Source organism: Cololabis saira, chromosome 21 (assembly GCF_033807715.1).
Source record: "Cololabis saira isolate AMF1-May2022 chromosome 21, fColSai1.1, whole genome shotgun sequence".
Lineage (NCBI taxonomy): Eukaryota > Metazoa > Chordata > Actinopteri > Beloniformes > Belonidae > Cololabis > Cololabis saira.
The window spans coordinates 34,929,333-34,947,976 of NC_084607.1; the positions used below are offsets into that span (position 1 = coordinate 34,929,333).

An 18,644-nucleotide genomic window follows, 5' to 3' on the forward strand; every position below is an offset into this window, starting at 1 on the left:
AATTGTAGCAGGGCGAGTGCTACGGGGGCCCGACCGACAGGACAGAGAGGACACGGGGTTTCAGTGCAAGAACTCTTTATGTACCAGATTCACCGCCACACGTGCACAAGCACCTTCCCCCACAGCCCCTTTTGCTGCTGTGCAGCCCTGCCTTATCAAGGCAGGCAGGGTGGAGAGGTTGATGGGACACACCTGTGACCCATCACCTGAGTGATTGCTGCTCCTCCACCCTGCCACAGTAATGTTTATGCTCTTTTCAGCAGAGGTGTATAATCCAGGTGCCATAAAGTAAAATCCAGTCCAGCAGTTGTTCCAACCGGTCACTAAACCAGCTCCTCTGCAGGTAAATGGTAGGTTGTTAGTGAAAACACCTGTTTTAAATGTACAGGCTGATCCAGAAACGGGGCAGCGTTTTTACTTTATGGCACCTGGATTATACACCTCTGCTTTTCAGTCTTCATTCACAGCTGAGAAGTCCAGAGGTATGTGCCTGACGAGCATGGAGAGTGCAACACGAAGCTAGTTCTTTACTTCTCAACAAGTGCTGGACTAATACTAGTGGTGTAACGGTACACTGAGTTCATGGTGAACGATACAACAGTGTTGATGCACAACAAAAATATCATCCATCCATCCATTATCTACACCCGCTTTATGCTTTGCAGGGTCACGGGGGTCTGCTGGAGCCTAACCCAGCTCATCACAGGTGAGAGGCAGGGGTTACACCCTGGACAGGTCGCCAGTCCATTGCAGGGCCACATAAACAAACCAGAAACACTCACACCTAGATTTAGATTTAGAATCACCAATTAACCTACTAGCATGTTTTTGGAGTGTGGGAGGAAGCCGGCAACCTGATCTCACAAAAATCCGTGAAATGCCACTATTTTCCGTGGCACCAACACAATACGGATATTGTACTATGCAAAGTCAATGGGATCCGTTGTCGTGATATATACACGGATTATTACATTATTATTATGTTTATATTATTCTTTATTATAGTGGCTAAGTTATAAGTTTTTGACGCAAGTTACTGTTTGTTACTGTCAGTTTGTAAAAGCATGTGTTTAACGCTGTTTTAACAGTGTGTAATGGTGTTTTGATGATTTTTGACAGTATTTGGATGGCGAGTATTTAACCGTGTTTTCTAGTATTTAACGTAAATTTGAGTATTTAACCATGTTGTTTGCTGTCGCCATGACGACGACTTCCTGGTTCAAAAGCAATTAAAAATGATATTTTGTGGCTGGACGGCACTCTGGTTAAGGTCTGGTTAGGTTAATGCACCACATATGATTGGTTAGAAGTAGGAAACGCTTGTGGTTTTTGCTAAAAATAATAATTTCACATCAATTACGTTACCATTAAAACACTGTTAAAACAGCTTTAAACATGCTTTTACAAACTGACAGTAACAAACAGTAACTTGCGCATCAAAAACTCATAACTTAGCCACTATAATAAAGAATAATATATACATAATAATAATGTAATATCACTACAACGGATCCCATTGACTTCGCATAGTACAATATCCGTGGTGCTCACACGGAATTATACCATTTCTGTGTTGGTGCCACGGAAAATAGTGGTGAGAGGTCGTGAGCATTTCACGGATTTTTGTGAGATCAGGTTGAAGCCGGAGTAACCGGAGGGAACCCACGCAAGCACGGGGAGAACATGAAACAAGCAAACCATTATACTGCGTAGCTGAACCTGAAAATGAAAATATGAAATGATATTTTAGTAACTTTATGATGACTTGATATGAATAGAAGTGATTGTCTCATATGGACCGGTAACTTCTGAATCATGTCGCTGCAGGCGCGATGGTGCTGGTAAACACCAGACCATCATCCGGTTAAATGGCGTATTACTGCATTGTGATGAAGTGTACAAATATGTGTATTTTTGCTGCTAAAGCAGGTCAGTGGAGACAGACTCTGGAGCCCCTAGTGGTCACTTGAGCATGGTTCCAAAAAACCACACGTAGCATCAACCTGCTACATGCTACAAACATCTAAGACCGTTTTACAACTCCACGGACCGTAACAGTGTTCAGTCTGATGTACCACCATCATAGATCATATTTTAGTGAAAAGGTCTTGTTCACAAGGTTCATGTCACAAATCCAAATAATTGTGTCATCATTTCTGTCACCATGAGGAGCATTAAAAGGCAGGACTGTCGTGACCTATCCTCAGTAAACATAAATAGTTTCTTTCGTCTGCTCTGATTTGCTGATTGGCGTAGATTTGTGAACGGCCTGAGGATTCTGCTTGCTCTGAAGATTTATTAGGATTTTCAGTCAAGACATCCCTGAGATATGACCTTATAAAAAACACACACTAAACATCCCAAAAACGTCCAATTTGGAAAACCTGTCTAAATATTCCTCTTCAAAAAGCTCCAAAAGTGTAAGATAAGATGTTTTATTCCTGCTGTTCTACCTTCATTAACTCTTTCCTGTTAATTTCAGAAGTTTTTCAATCACAGGCTAAAAGTAGTTTTAGCTGGGTGGAAGGCAAAAGAGCAGGTTTATTGTAGGAACTGCTGATCCCGCAGGTCGCTGGCAGTCCTGCTGCGACGCCAGTACTGGAGTTGAGGGGGATGAGGGGGGATGAGGGGGGACGGCATCCCCCCTGAAATAAACCCCCCTGTAAAACTGCCATCCCCCCTTTCCATCCCTTATGTCATTTCATCAATGAATGTGGTTTTATTGTTATTTCAGCATTTAGAGTCATCACCAGAAAAATAACTTATTTGACAATTTTCACCTGTTTCAAGTAAATTTTCACTTGAAATAAGTAGAAAAATCGGCCAGTGGGACAAGATTTATCTCTAAGATTTATCTAAAATCTTGTTCCACTGGCAGATTTTTCTACTTATTTCAAGTGAAAATCTACTTGAAACAGGTGAAAATTTGTTGAAAGTTGTTTTTTCCAGTGACGAGTCTTGTTTTAAGTGTAATGAGACTTTTTTACTAAAATGAGACATTTTAACTAGAAATAAGACACATATTCTTGTTAAGAGTTTTTACAGTGATCCATGTTACTTATCCTGTGAAGGACAGAGTCATATTGATAAGTTCAGAAAAGTGTTTTTTATTGTTGTGTTTTGATGTATTTGATGTAAGCCCAGTGGATATTTAAAGCTTACAGAAGGCTGCATTTAACTGCTGCTATGTCATTCCTGCAGTATTTCTGCAGGTGTTTTGGTCACTGCTATTATTTGTAATATATTATATATTATTTGTAGTATACTGGGTGAGTACTGGGCGACGGCCAGCCAGAGGGCGACCTGTTTCTGAGATGCTTGCTCAACATCTGCTTGCAGACACACCCACCTTTCTTCCACTCCCTTCAGGAGGACCAGCCACTTCCTCCCCTCGGCTGCACTGATCCATTCGTGTCGACTGCCCAGAGTCCGCGAACGCAGCGCCGTGTCCTCCCCACGTCCACTCTGTGAAGGTGAGTCTCCACCTCCACCTCAGTCACTGCTGAGAGCTTTTCTGTCGGGTCATTCAGCTACAGATAAACTCAGTCATGTCTGTTGTCTGCTCATTTATGATCTCTACATGTGACTGTTCAGTACAGGGTTAAACAACAGGAGCAATGCATGGAATTTACTTCCTCGTATCAGTGTGAGGAGTGTCCTCTCAGGCAGGGAGTGTTGCAGACTCTCAGGTAAAGTGTGTTGAGAGGGAAATGTTTCCTAAAACCTGAAGTTTCCCTTCAGCGTGTTTGAGACCTCAGTCGACGAGCAGAGAAAATTCCTGACTGAAGACTGCATGCCATCTGATAAGAGCCAGCTTATCTCATGGTGGTGACTCACTCTCTAAACAATGATTGACATCAAGGTTTTGCAGATAAATACCCGGAACAAACAATCCCAGATCTACTTCAGACTGAGTTCTGGTCCTAAACTGGTGTTTGGGCTTCATGATAAAAGTTCTTGACTATAGAATAACTGTTCTGCACACTAGATGTGGTTGTTTGAGTCATTTCTTTGTCTCAGACCTTCTCTCAGCCTCGGCGTCTCCTCCTGGAACCTGCAGCAGCACATCCACAGCCACCTGCACATTCCTGCAGCCGTCCCGCCTCTGCCCCGACATGTCGCTGCACAGCTTCGGCCTGGAGCCGCTCTCCTGCCACTCCTGGAACAAAGACAGAACGCGTACGTGGGGCGGGCACATGCAGCAGCCCGCCAGCATTCACACAAACACGCAGACGTGTCATAAAACACACCAAGACATTCACAATACACAGGAATCACACTGCAAAAACTCAAAATCTTATTTCTAGTTAAAATGTCAAATTCTTTGTCAAAAAATCTAATTACACTTAAGGCAAGACTCATTACCAGAAAAATAACTTGTTATGTGACAATTTTCACCTGTTTCAAGTAGATCTTCACTTGAAATAAGTAGAAATCTGCCAATGGAACAAGATTTATCTTCTCATTACAAGCAAAAAAATCTTGTTGTTTTAAGTGTAATGAGAGTTTTTGACTAAAAATTAGACATTTTAACTAGAAATAAGACAAATATTCTTGTTAAGATTTTGAGTTTTTGCAGTGCACACTGCAAAACTCGTTTCTGAGACATTTTAGACTATTTTGCTAACAATTCTAGCCAAAAAAGTGTCTCTTACCCCATTTGCAAACATGTTTTGCTTCAAATAAGATAATTTTGACGTATTTCTGGAGGAGCAGTTTCGGCAGTGCAGCCTGCTGCTACAGCCTCCTCCTCCTCTAATTGTGTTAATGTTGCTCAGTGAACCACAGCAAATCTGATAATCAATACAGGAAATGGACTCCAAGAGCTTTATTGCTGGTGTCTGACTGCAGGACGTCTGCTCCGGTGTTCTGTTACAGCAGTGCAGGATCTTTGCTGAGAGGATGGACCTTGTTATCAGCAGTGGCTCCAGGATGACTTGCCTCTGTTGTCACAAACACGTATTTCTGTGAGAAATGAACCAAAATGACGAGCTTAACCTCGTCATCAGGGAGCAGGTTTATCTGTCTGTAGGAATCAAAGCGCACAGGGCTGGACTCCAGTCACAATCAGGTCTGAAATCAATTTAAACTTCTGGATTCATTTCTAAATTCAGGACAACGGAGAGGTAGCTTCAGTATTTATTCAGTTCGGCGCTGTGCAAGTGAAGACAAGAAAAGTGTGGAAGCAGAGTAAATTTAATGTAAAGCACGTTACCATCCATCCATCCATCCATCCATCCATCCATCCATCCATCCATCCATCCATCCATCCATGCATCCATCCATCCATCCTTTACTAAACACTAATTAGAGGTTTACTAAACAGAAAGGTTTAAATTTGGTTTTAAAGCAGCACAATGTAACTTTCAGCTTTCCTGAGTTTGGCGGCATCTTTTGGATAAAAGCGGTAGTTCTTTACCGGAAAGAACACTACGTTTCCCATGAGCACCAGCGCGTACTGCCGGAAAGATCCTGTCCCCGTCACGTGCATTTGTTTTGATGAGAGAAGACGGGACGCTTTTCTGTTTCACCAAGTGAACAGACGGAACGCAAAAAAAAAGATGTTAAACTGCTGGAAAGGAACTGGAATTTACCGGGATACCTTAAACAAGGAAGCCAGGGAGCGGTATATGGAGAAAATAATGATTATTAACGGTTTGGATCCATATGAAATCCCTACTAAAGAATGGAGCTCCTCGTCGTAGCTCCACTCTTTAGAAGGATTTACTGCCGCAGTTCTGCACAACCCACGTCTTAGGCTACCTTGTTTAGGAGTGTTTGGCAGCTGCTTTGGTAAATGTTTGACTCGCCATGTGTTTCAATAATTTTGTATAATAGTACAACATACAGTACATGTTTTGTATTACTCTTACTTCTCTTTTCTTTTTTTTGACTGCTATATTATGCTGAAGAGGCTCCGAGGCGTGAGCAATATTTTAGTTTTCCTCATGAGATTATTTTTTTCCTCTGCAGCTACAAATCAAATAGTTAATATTTTTTCCTCAACAAACTAGTTTTATCTGAAGATTGGGGTTAATTGCACCGCAGAGAGCTGGCCAGCAACTGCGTTTAGCTGGCGAAGTGGGGAATAAAACCCGTGTTTTGATCCGACCCGGCCTGTGTGTGTGTTTGTTTGTTTACTGTGGAACGTTATGTTTGGTCGTTACAGCCGCGATCAAACCGAGCCGACGACTCTTTCACTCTTTTACTCTGTTATATCAGATACTTGGCCTCCGTGGTTCTGCCTCCGAGCAGGAAATTGGTGAAAAGTTATACCATTAGGATCTTTTCCCCACGTCTGTTGTGTGGAGCTGCTGCAGCCACAACACAGCAACGGGTTACCAGCTTCTCCTGAGCTCTGAGCTCCAAGCCCCGCCCATTTTCGTCTCCACTACGAATGGGGAAGGAGGGGGAAGTAATGTATGCCGTAAAGCAGTCAAAGCCGTAAAAATGTGTAGTTTTTTAGTGTGGCAGGGTTCCTACCATGCTCCTCAAAGTTACATAGTGCCAGTGAAGGAGATACAGACCCCTCAGACCATGACAGAGGTTCATTAAACCTGTTGGAAGTTGATGTTCCATCACAATGATGATGATGATGAAATATTAGATTAAGCTGGAAAAGTTACATAGTGCTGTTTTAAAGGTGGAGGTGGTGTCAGCCTCCTTAACCCAGATTAGAAATTGGTTCCATTTACAAAACAAAGATAAACACAATAGATTATGCACAATAGAATAGTATGAAAGGGTGATTATATTTAATGTAAACCCTTGAACTGAAGTGTTAAAATGATAAAAACTAATAAAATGAATGAGGTTTTGGGGATAAAAGAGAATAGATGTGTCCTCAAAGGAGATTTAAAGAGTCCTGCTGCAGGAGCAGATCCTGTGTGCCTCACTACTGGTTTGGGGTCTTGTTCTGCACCTCTGAAAGCAGCTGACCAGACCAACCCTGGAACAGATGTTCCAGGGGTTTCTCTCACGCTTACTTATCTCTCAACATTAACAAGGCACTTCCTTGCAGAGATTGCCGTGAGTCCCAACAACAACACGGTGAAGATCTATGAGAAGAAAGGCAAAGACTGGGTGAAGATTCACGAGCTGACGGAGCACAGCGGACGCATCACAGGTAGGACGCCCCACACTGGAGACGGGACGGAAGGATGCTGCTTCTGCAGCACCGGAACAACCGTCGCCAGCTCACACCGCCTTTATCATTATTATAACCTTTATTTAAGCAGGAAAAAGATCTCGTTGAGACAGCAGCACAAACACACAAAGTTGCACAACCAAACAATAACAAAACAGTTAAAAACAAATCAGAAATACAGATCCTAAACAAAATCAGCAATCAAAGCCTCTACAGCCAGTTGTACTTGCTTCCAAGTCTTTCAGAAGAACCTTAAAAGCATCAAGTGACACCAGATTATTCAATTTTAAGATTTTCTGCACCTCATTCCAAGCAGAGGGGGCAGCAGAGCAGAAAGCCCTGCTACCTTGTCCAGTGCAGACCCTTGGTACAGTCAATAAAAATAAGTCCTGCGACCGAAGATTCTGACTCAGTGTTTTTTTGAGAGACATAACTCCCCAAATAAGCTGGAAGCAGGACCAGAATGGCCTTATTAACAAAGACAATGATAAAGTCTCCAGGTGGCCAGAGCAGACCATCGACCCGGGCAGACAGAGAACAGTGGGGAGTAAGAGATATAAAATTAATTTCAAAAGCATTAATATTAGCTCAACTCTGACAGCCTGGTGGGAATTCCTTAAAGTTTCACTTTCACTTTCCATGTGAGCGCACACCCATATGGAACAACCCAGATATCCTGCAAAATGATAAAAAGATGGTAAACTTTGCTCAATGGAGAGACCAAGGAATACGGTACCTACAGCATGTAATTATAGGAGGACAGTTTGTACCCTTTAATACACTTACTGTTCAATATGGAATAAGCAGTAATACATTCTTAGAATACCAACAACTTAAGGCCATAATAAATAAAAAATATGAACTTAACCAATTGGACCTACAACTTCCGGCCAGGATAATAGAATTATTGAATCGAAGCACTCTAAAGTTATTATTAAAACTTTACAGGTTAGTGTCTAAAATAGATAATTCAGTCTCTCTTCCGATTTCAAAATGGGAGGCGGATCCCTCTCTTAACACCGACCAGATCTCTTGGTCACAAATATGTTTAAATACAGTATGTATATATATTAAATATAGTAACAATGCACATATTTTTACACATTACACATTACACATTTTTACCAGCATGGTATTAACCATTAATATGTGTGCAGACAAGGTAAAAAAATAAAAAAATTAAAATTAAAAATAAAAATTTAAAAATTTGTGATAAATCTCAGAGCTCCATGGTAGACAGTATCCAATGCATGAAGTCATTGAGCAGAAGAATGCATATAAATTACATCGCCATAGTAAAGCACAGACATAAAAGTTGATTCAACAAGTCTCTTTTTGGAATAAAAGGAAAAACAGGCCTTATTTCTAAAATAAAAACCCAATTTCGCCTGATTGAAACGACGCGATTAGTTTCATTGTTCAGCTCCTGAGGAGCACAGAACTGCTGTACACCAACGGCTTCATCAATGTTCAAGACGAGTTATGGGTGTAAAGGAAGCTGACGAGTTGAGCTCTCCACAGGCATCGACTGGGCCCCGGAGTCCAACCGCATCGTGACCTGCGCCTCCGACCGCAACGCCTACGTGTGGACCCTGAAGGACGGATCGTGGAAGCCCACGCTGGTGCTGCTGCGCATCAACCGGGCGGCCACCTGCGTGAAGTGGTCCCCGCTGGAGAACAAGTTTGCTCTGGGCAGCGGCGCGCGACTCATCTCCGTCTGCTACTTTGAGAAGGAGAATGACTGGTGAAGTTCAAATAGTGCAAAGTGAAACACTCAACGATCCAGATGAACCTGTTCAAGAACAGTGCCCTTCCCCCACTCTTAGGTGGCTGAGCAAGCACATCAAGAAGGCCATCCGCTCCACGGTGCTCAGCCTGGCCTGGCATCCCAACAACATCCTGCTGGCAGCGGGCTCTGCAGACCTGCACTGCAGGTAAGACCCAACAACATCCTGCTGGCAGCGGGCTCTGCAGACCTGCACTGCAGGTAAGACCTCTGCAGATAGAATAAGTCGGGCAATCGTCTGCGTTTCCTTTGATTCTCACATCCTTAGAGACGGTGTGAACCCATGATATTTCATTTTCACATCGTCTCGGATCACATTGTTTCACATCGTCATCTGTTCCAGGGACTTCCACTATCTCAAGCAATAAGTTTGAAATGAAAGGACTTTTGCTTGTTTCTCCTGCCTCTGGACATTTTCCATTTGAGTCGTCCCCACACATCATCGTAACCTAAGGAGAGGCCATTTACTCCTTTTACTCTTCTGCAGGCAATTGCAGCTTTCTCACGCTGGATATTGCTTGGGTTAATCCACCCATACCTAAATAGCTTTTATTGTGGCTAGTCCAGATGTCAGCGGTAGTTGACACATACTCTAAACTCTCAAAAGTTTTCTTAAGTTCAGTTTCCATCCAGACATAGCACTTATCCAGGTAGCTTGCAAAGGTTTTCCTGTCTGATGATAGCGGCCTCCTCACCTGTATTCTGCTCAGGATGTTACGGAAACTCGGCGATTCCACTGTCAAAATAGGCAACATTTCTTCCACGACGTATGCCGCTACAAGCCTCTGTATCTCGACTGTTGTCGATACATGTTGTTAAAAATCAAGTCTCATCTGCTTGGATGGTGTCGGCTCAGCGTCACTCGTGGTCCGTCCTTCTTTAGCCACTAGCTTGGTGCTAGCATGTTGCCGGTGTAGGTGCTTCGACAGATTTGAGGTGCTGTTTGTGGCAGTGGATAGTTGCCTCTGGCCAGGGCAGAGTTTACACTTTACTGTTACATTCTTTCCCTTTAGCTCAACAAATTCGAAATAGTGCGCATATCTCCACCCGTCAAAAGACGTCCTGAGCAAAATAACGTAAAGTCATGTTAAGTCAGACAAGTGTTGCGCAGCGCGTGAACACGCATGAAAGGCATGTTTGATTTTCTTTCTGTTCTCCCGTTCTACATGTAGCTGAAAAGCTTAAAGTAACTAAAGTAACGTAATGTGATTACCCAAATTACAACTGTAACGCGGTACATTACTGCGTTACTGGCGAATGTAATCTTATTACAGTAATGCGTTACTTTGTACCGCGTTACACCCAACACTGGATGTGACAGTGACCCGGGTCCCTGCTTCCTCCCAGGGTCCTCTCTGCCTACATCAAGGACATCGAGGACAAGCCCGGCCCCACGGCCTGGGGGGCCAAGATGCCCTTCGGGGAGGTGATGCTGGAGCACAAGGACTGCGGGGGCTGGGTGCACGGCGTGTCCTTCTCCCCCAGCGGGGACCAGCTGGCCTGGGTGGCCCACAACAGCAGCATGGCCGTGGCCGACGCCGCGCAGGGGAAGGAGTGAGTACCAATACAACACAAAGTCATTTTCACAAGCTACAAGTAGCCCAAAATAAAGCAGCTTGCATAGCTCTGAATTGTCCACATAGAACAGGGGTCGACAACCCACGGTTCTAGAGCAGCATGAAGCTCTTTAGCTCCGCCCTAGTGGCTCCTGGACTTTGAGTTTTTTCTCGATGTTTCGACTTTTTTCTCAACATTTGACTTTTTTTACAACATTTCAACTTTTTTCTCAACATTTTGACTTTTTTCTCGACATTTCAACTTTTTTCACGAAATTTTGACTTTTTTCTCGAAGTGCATAATGAAAAAAAAATCTTTCCCCAGTTATAACTAATATAGATACATGCAGCATGATTTGTTGTTTGTGTTTTTGGTCCAATGGCTCTTTCAACATTTTGGGTTGCCGACCCCTGGTCTAGAACGAGTGGCACGTCAATACATAATCAACTTATCTGGTTAAATGTTAAAACTAAGTTACATTACTCACTTGTATCCTTCATAAAAAATATTATTACAAATAAAATCCCAGAAGTAATAAATGAACATTCTTTTCTGATGAACATCAGTACTGGACTCGACAGGCTTCGTGCAGAACAAATATAATACAAGGAACAGTTCACTACAGAGCAATGGTGGCATGGAATTTATTACCAAGCTTTTTAATTTCAAATAATAATAGAAGTTGCTTTAACAAGAAATTGAAAATGTATTTGTTTACATATGGGATACCTTGAAGACAATTATGTTAAGTGCTTCTCTCTGGTGAATTGAGTTGAGTTATCTGAGATCCCAAAAAGTAAGGAGAGTTTTGTTTTGTCTCTCCACTTTTTTTTTCTTGTATTTTTATTTAAGTATTGGTTTATTTTTCTTCAACCAAGAAGTAAATAATAAAGCTGCTGTATGAAAGGATTGTTAGTATGAATGTTATGAAATGCCTGTAATATTTGTCTTAAGATGAAAATATTTAAAAATGTAATATTAGGACCCCAGGAAGAATAGCTACTGCATATTTGATGTATCTAATGGTGGATCCAAATAAACAAACAAACCAGACCCGCCACCACCTCCCCCTCCTGGGGGCCGGGCCCTAACGCCTCACCTGTCTGTTTCCAGGGTGACCCAGCTGACCACCCGCCACCTGCCTCTGCTGAGCGTCCTCTTCGTCAGCCCCACCGAGCTGGTCGCTGCGGTGAGTACCACCCGCTCGCGTCTGATTGGGCCAGAAAAGTCTGGATCAAACTCAGGTCCGGCCGGTTGGGCTGAGAGGAGCAGCTCTGACCCGGGACCCGCCGGTCCTGAGCTCTCGCTCACCTCAGGTCACGGGAACACGCCTCCAGCAGAACCAGACTCGGCCGGGGGTTTTTTTTCCGTTTTTTTTTTCCGTTTCCGTTTTTTTTTCCTTTTTTCACTTATAAATATCAACAGTCACGTTCCACTACAGACCTAAATACGTACTAGTCTGTGCATATCAATAAATATATGTGCAATGATGACGCGTGTCTGTTGTTCAATACAACTGATCAGACCAAGCGCGGACACAAGCTAGTCTGATCCAGACGAGTGGAGTTGGAACAAACTGTCACACAATGTCGAGAGAACGAGACAGATTCAGGAAATTTCCATCAGGGGATGAAAAAAGAAAAAAAACTAAAGAAAATGGAAGAGTTTAATGCCTCTCTGAAAGGCTCGTTTGATAAATTTGTTACAAAAATCACCGATCCGACCGGGTCTCAAGCAGCCGTGGGGCCCCGCGTCGAGGCAAGAGATGATGATGAGGCAGGGGAAGGTATCCAGTATTTTGCTAATTGGAGAGTTAAAATTGCGCATATAGACACCCGATCCGACCCGAAAAAACCCAAAAATTTCGCGCGCGCTCGCTACACTCACGCGCGAGGGCCCCCCTGGCTATTTCACACAGGGCCTCGCAAATCTCTCAAACGGCTCTGCATACGCATACACATACATACATACATACATACATATACACATACAGACATACATACTACAGCACACTTTGTCTTACTGCAAATTTTATTGGTCTTTGTAGATTTGACTTCTTATTTAACTATTCAATTTAATCAACACATTTAATTAAGATTTTCTGCAAAATGCTCACAATCGATAAGATAAGGATAATTTAATAGCATTTAATAGAGCATTGTAGTAACGTATAAATAATAAAAATCAAAAAATAGTCTGATAGACTGTTTAATACACAACACATGACTTATTTTGGAATACAAAGAACCAACTTGACTATGACTATGCTATGTAAAATGTGAATTAAGTTTTATTAGTAACTTTGGTAAGTTTAAGATTTCAATTCATAAATAACATCGATGGAGGGGGGCCCAAAAATCACAGTCTGCCTAGTGTAGTCCATTTATTTAATCCGGCTCTGTGTTTGAGACGCGCTTGTAGGGCCAATCCCAATCCCCCCCCTACTTTCTACCACTAGCCCTAAAAATGAAGCCACAAACGTTAGGGCCCTTGTAATGTTCCCTAGGGATTGGGACACCACTTGCTACGTCACTGCGTGGTTTACGTTCGGGTACGTAAGCGACTGCGTAGTTACGTTTGCACATACGTCACACCATATCTGGAAGTCCAGAGCTAAGAGCTTTCAGGGGATCAGAAAAGCCGTCGGCCTAGGAGCTGATTTATGGTTCCACGTTACACCAACGCAGAGCCTACGGCGTAGGTTACGCGGTGACGCGCACCGCACGGCGTGCGTCGCCGCGTAACCTACGGCGTAGGCTCTGCGTTGGTGTAACGCGGAACCATAAATCAGCCTTTATTCTGGCGAGATCTGAAAAAACTTCGCAACAACGGGCAAACGAGTGATTATGTACATTCACTGAGTGAATATTATGAAAGTAAAATATATATTTCTCGCTAGAAATGTAATCAAAATGCATTTTTATGCAGAAACTAACTCAAAATATTGATTTTATTCACTAAAAAATAAGAAATGTCCGCCATGTTTTTTTGTTTGATTCAGTCTGCAAATGATGACGTAAAGCATTCTGGGAAATTTCTCTAGCCCTCGGTCGGTGAGTCAGCATCTGAAATCCCTCACTGTGAAGGGTTAGATTCATACACACTAGCCCTAGGTGAAAAGAGGAATTGGGACACCACTACCCTCACAGGAACCTGCAAAATTTAGGGGTAGGACTGAAAAGTAGGACTAGGGGGGATTGGGACTGGGCCTTAGCCTGACTGCTCACGTTTGGCTTCATGGATACAAGCAGCTACGTTTAATTTAAAACATTTTTCATTGTTTAGACCTGCATGCCTACCGCCAGATAGTCTGTCACAGACACAATAAATAACTAAATGACCCCCCCGGAGGAGGACAGCTCTGCCGTCCCTTCAGGTTATTCACAGCGATGGTTGGACGTGCATGTGAGACGGGTATCTGGTTCTCAGGAGATAGAGGTAGAGATTGAGTGGTGGTGAAGTTGACTTGTTCCACCTGCGCCTGCTGCCCTCTAGTGGACATGAAACACAGGACTACGGCCTCAAGCTTGGCCCCAAGTGTCAATAAAAACCATCAATCCTACATTTCTGCACTTTGTTAACAACCAGGTGGACTGAGGCAGGCTGGTGCGTCCCGTCTGAGATGTTTAGAACCAGTACTGGAGTTGAGGGGGATGAGGGGGGATGGCATCCCCCCTGCAATAAAAACAGTCCAAATCATCCCCCCTGTAAAACTGCCATCCCTCCTTTCCATCCCTTATGTCATTTCATCAATGAATGTGGTTTTACTGCTATTTCAACATTTAGAGTCATCACCAGAAAAATAACTTATTTGACAATTTTCACCTGTTTCAAGTACATTTTCACTTGAAATAAGTAGAAAAATCTGCCAGTGGAACAAGATTTATCTTCTCATTACAAGCAAGATTTTTCTACTTATTTCAAGTGAAAATCTACTTGAAACAGGTGAAAATTGTTGTTTTTTTCCAGTGATAAGATAAGATAAGATAAGATAATCCTTTATTTTCTCCCTCAGTGGGGAAACTTACTTTGTTGGCAATAGTACACTTAGCACACACATGCAGGGGAGGGGTAAAAGAGACTAAAAAGTAAGAAATACATCTAATTACAAAATATGAGCAGTATATACAGTAGATTGAAAGAAAGAAACAGTGCAAAAAAAAAAGCAGGTAGGGTGTGTGTGAGGTAGAAAGGCAGATATTGCACATCTTGTTATGTTATTGCACAAATTATTGAGTATTATTAGTCTTGTTTTAAGTGTAATGAGATTTTTTTTACTAAAATGAGACATTTTAACTAGAAATAAGACAAATATTCTTGTTAATTCTTGTTCTTGTTCTTGTTATTCTTGTTTACTTATCCTGTGAAGGACAGAGTCATATTGATAAGTTCAGAAAAGTGTTTTTTATTGTTGTGTTTTGATGTATTTGATGTAAGCCCAGTGGATATTTAAAGCTTACAGAAGGCTGCATTTAACTGCTGCTATGTCATTCCTGCAGTATTTCTGCAGGTGTTTTGGTCACTGCTATTATTTGTAATATATTAAATTATCAAACCCCACCCTGACCTGTGACCTTGTGTCTCTGTTTCAGGGTCACGACTGCTGCCCCCACCAGTTCACATACAAGGGTCCCGGGGGTCTGGAGTTCGTGAAGAAGCTGGACGTCCCCAAGCAGGCCACCAAGAGCAGCGTGTCGGCCATGCAGCACTTCCGCAACCTGGACAAGAAGGCCACGGATGAGGAGGACAGCGAGCTGGGCACGCTGCACCAGAACAGCATCACGTAAATACTCTCTCCCCGTTTCTGCTGAGGATTAGATGAAGGCTTGAAACTCTCAGGAAAGATACTAGAGCTCAGTACTATAATATTACCATAGCTTCATTATTGTAATATGCATTTTTTTTGTTCAAGTCACTTTAGACTCAAGTCACTTTAAGATACAATCCATACTGCTTTTAAATGCTGCTAAATATATGTGCTACTATGTATGTTTTATGTTTGTACGGCGTATTAGGGCCAAACTAAGACAAAAAAAATTGGAAATTACGAGAATAAAGTCATAATATAATGAGAATAAAGTCGTAAAATTAGGAGAATAAAGTCATAATGTTGCGAGAATAAAGTCGTAATAGAATAAAGTTGTAATATTATGAGAATAAACTTGTAATATGAGAATAAAGTTGTAATATTACGAGAATAAAGTCGTAATATTACAACAATAAAGTTGTAATATTACAACAATAAAGTCGTAATATTACGAGAATAAAGTCATAATTTATGAGAATAAAGTCATAATATTATGAGAATAAAGTCGTAATATTATGAGAATATAATTTATGAGAACTCTAACAGGAAGAGCATCTTCTCCCTGTGTTAAAATGAGGAATATTGATCTTGTGAAGTTATATTTATATATTTATAATATATTTAATATTACGACTTTATTCTCGTAATATTACGACTTTATTCTAAAAATATTACGACTTTATTCTCGTAATTTACATTTTTTTTGTCTTAGTTTGGCCCTAATACTCCGTCGTAATGTTTGTTCCCTTGTTTGACTGAATTGTTTTTGTTTTCTGTGGGGACTGCGGGTGGAAACTAACATTTCTGCTAAAACCCGGTGTATTTACACTGCTTAATGTAGTGTTCATTAATATGCATTGTCCCATCTAAAATAAACTTAAACTTAAACTTAGATGGAGGTCCAAGAATCAGATCTAAAGGCCTCAGTCACACAAAAAGTACAACATCCTACAAATATAATGTTTTGTGCATGAGGAAATCATTGAAAAAGTTCTCATTATAATGAGATACATCCAACCTCAGGGGAACAACAACACCCTGTATGTTTGTGTCACAAAATCTAAGGCAGATATGAGCTTGTCCAAGGCCATTGCTGATGTCTCTCCCTCCACTGCAAAAACTCAAAATCTTACCAGGAATATTTGTCTTATTTCTAGTTAAAATGTCTAATTTTTAGTCAAAAAAATCTCATTACACTTAAAACAAGAGTCATTACCAGAAAAATAACTTGTTATTTGACCATTTTCACCTGTTTCAAGTAAATCTTCACTTGAAATAAGTAGAAAAATCTGCCAGTGAGACAAGATTTATCTTCTTATTACAAGCAAAAAAATCTTGTTCCACTTGCAGATTTTTTTTACTTATTTTAAGTGAAAATCTACTTGAAACAGGTGAAAATTGTTGTTTTTTCCAGTGATGAGTCTTGTTTTAAGTGTAGAGATTTTTTTTACTAAAAATGAGACATTTTAACTAGAAATAAGACAAATATTCTTGTTAAGATTTAGAGTTTTTTTGCAGTGTCATGGCATTGTGTTAACACAAACGTGAAGCTCCAGAGCAAAATGCCCAGACGTCAGCTGTGACAGACCTTGCAGGACACACCATGGCAGTGTTTGTGACGGGTGTGTTGCGTTGTGCAGGCAGCTGTGTGTCGTCTCCGGGGACAGAGCCAAAGTGGACAAGTACAGCAGCGTGGGCCTGGACGGAGCCATGATCATCTGGACTTTTAAGGTACTCCTGTCAAAATCTGCTTCGGATGAAAATGTCAAGAAAAGACTGAGTGGTTTGAGAGCGACTCGTGACTCCGTCATGTTTTACTGTGAGGTTATCCTCCACACTGCAAAAACTCTATATAAGAATAGAATATTCGTCTTATTTCTAGTTAAAATGTCTCATTTTTAGTAAAAAAAAAAAAAAATCTCATTACACTTAAAACAAGACTCATCACTGGACAAACAACAATTTTCACCTGTTTCCAGTAGATTTTCACTTGAAATAAGTAGAAAAATCTGCCAGTGGAACAAGAGTTTTTTACTTGTAATGAGAAGATAAATATTGTCTCACTGGCAGATTTTTCTACTTATTTAAAGGGAAAATTTACTTGAAACAGGTGAAAATTGTCAAATAAGTTATTTATTTGGTAATGACTCTTGTTTAAGTGTAATGAGATTTTTTGACTAAAATGAGACATATTAACTAGAAACAAGACAAATATTCCTGGTAAGATTTTGAGTTTTTGCAGTGCAACGGGTCCTAAACCCGGACTACCTGGTCACCTGAGGTCATTTCTGACCCCCGGGGCACCATGGGGGCTGTAACTGGGATGAATCCTCTCAACCGTTGACAGGAAACCCAACTCAGAGGGATTATTGGACAAATTTTTTTTTTGAATATCAGTTTAAACTGTTTTATGACTTTTCTGATGCCCAGAAGCTATTTTGTTTTCTGCTCTGACACGTCTGATCTCTGGTTCTGCAGCACTGAGTCCACTGGTTCCTGGAGGTTCTGCAGGTTCTGCAGGTTCTGGAGATTCCGCGGGACCATTCTGTACTGTGACCGGAGTGTGTTTGCCTTGTATGCGTTTGGGTAACTAGAAAATGCTTTCAGCACATATGTATGGTGGTTTTCAGTCAGAAATGGTGATTTAAATAAAGATAAAATGATGACAGCGTGATGAGTTATTCTTCACTTTTTCATGAGTTTACTTTAATCCACACGCTGCGTCTTTTTATCAGGGTTCATACACATTTAACCCATCAAATTACCATGACTTTCCCATGACTTGGCAGCAAGTTTCCATGACTATACATGACCTCTAAAACATTGATGTATGAATGAAATATAGGAATAAAACTATGTCAAAAGTCACTACAGTGGAGATCTAATGACAATTATGGTTTTATACAAAATAAACATTTGTTTAAACTAACACTGATATAACAGCACTATGTTGTAGTACATGTTGTATAGTAATCTAATATAACTGTAATAATAATCGATCTGCATGATGTGTAAGATGCTTGGCAGGTCACGCGTGAGAACGCGTGAGACTTTTCTATAGGATTTCTATAGGCAATTTTAAATCTACCTTACAGGCTGTTATTACTAAATGTTATCATTAAGTGAGAAAAATAAATTCCATGACTTTTCCAAAACTTTTGGGGTGAACTTAAGTTTCCAAAACTTTTCCAGGCCTTGAAAATGACATTTTCAAATTCCATGACTTTTCCAGGTTTTTTCAAAACGTATGAACCCTGTTCTAATTGTATCTTAATATCCTAATGAACTGTGCTTGTGTTTAGTAACGTGCCCCGGTGGGGTTGAACACCATGCTGCTGCACCCCCTC

General features: G+C 41.2%; 1 protein-coding gene across 1 annotated transcript; it reads left to right on the forward strand.

The window, feature by feature from the left end:
- The first annotated feature begins 3,355 nt into the window (after positions 1-3,355).
- On the forward strand, positions 3,356-17,966 carry zgc:86896 (uncharacterized protein LOC415190 homolog). Its single transcript, XM_061712892.1, has 10 exons — positions 3,356-3,473; positions 4,021-4,179; positions 7,022-7,126; positions 8,669-8,891; positions 8,974-9,081; positions 10,281-10,487; positions 11,604-11,679; positions 15,083-15,273; positions 16,938-17,028; positions 17,776-17,966. The coding sequence occupies exons 2-10, from the start codon at positions 4,116-4,118 to the stop codon at positions 17,779-17,781; spliced, it is 1,071 nt and encodes a 356-aa protein (XP_061568876.1). The 5' UTR covers positions 3,356-3,473; positions 4,021-4,115; the 3' UTR covers positions 17,782-17,966.
- The last annotated feature ends 678 nt before the right edge of the window (positions 17,967-18,644 follow it).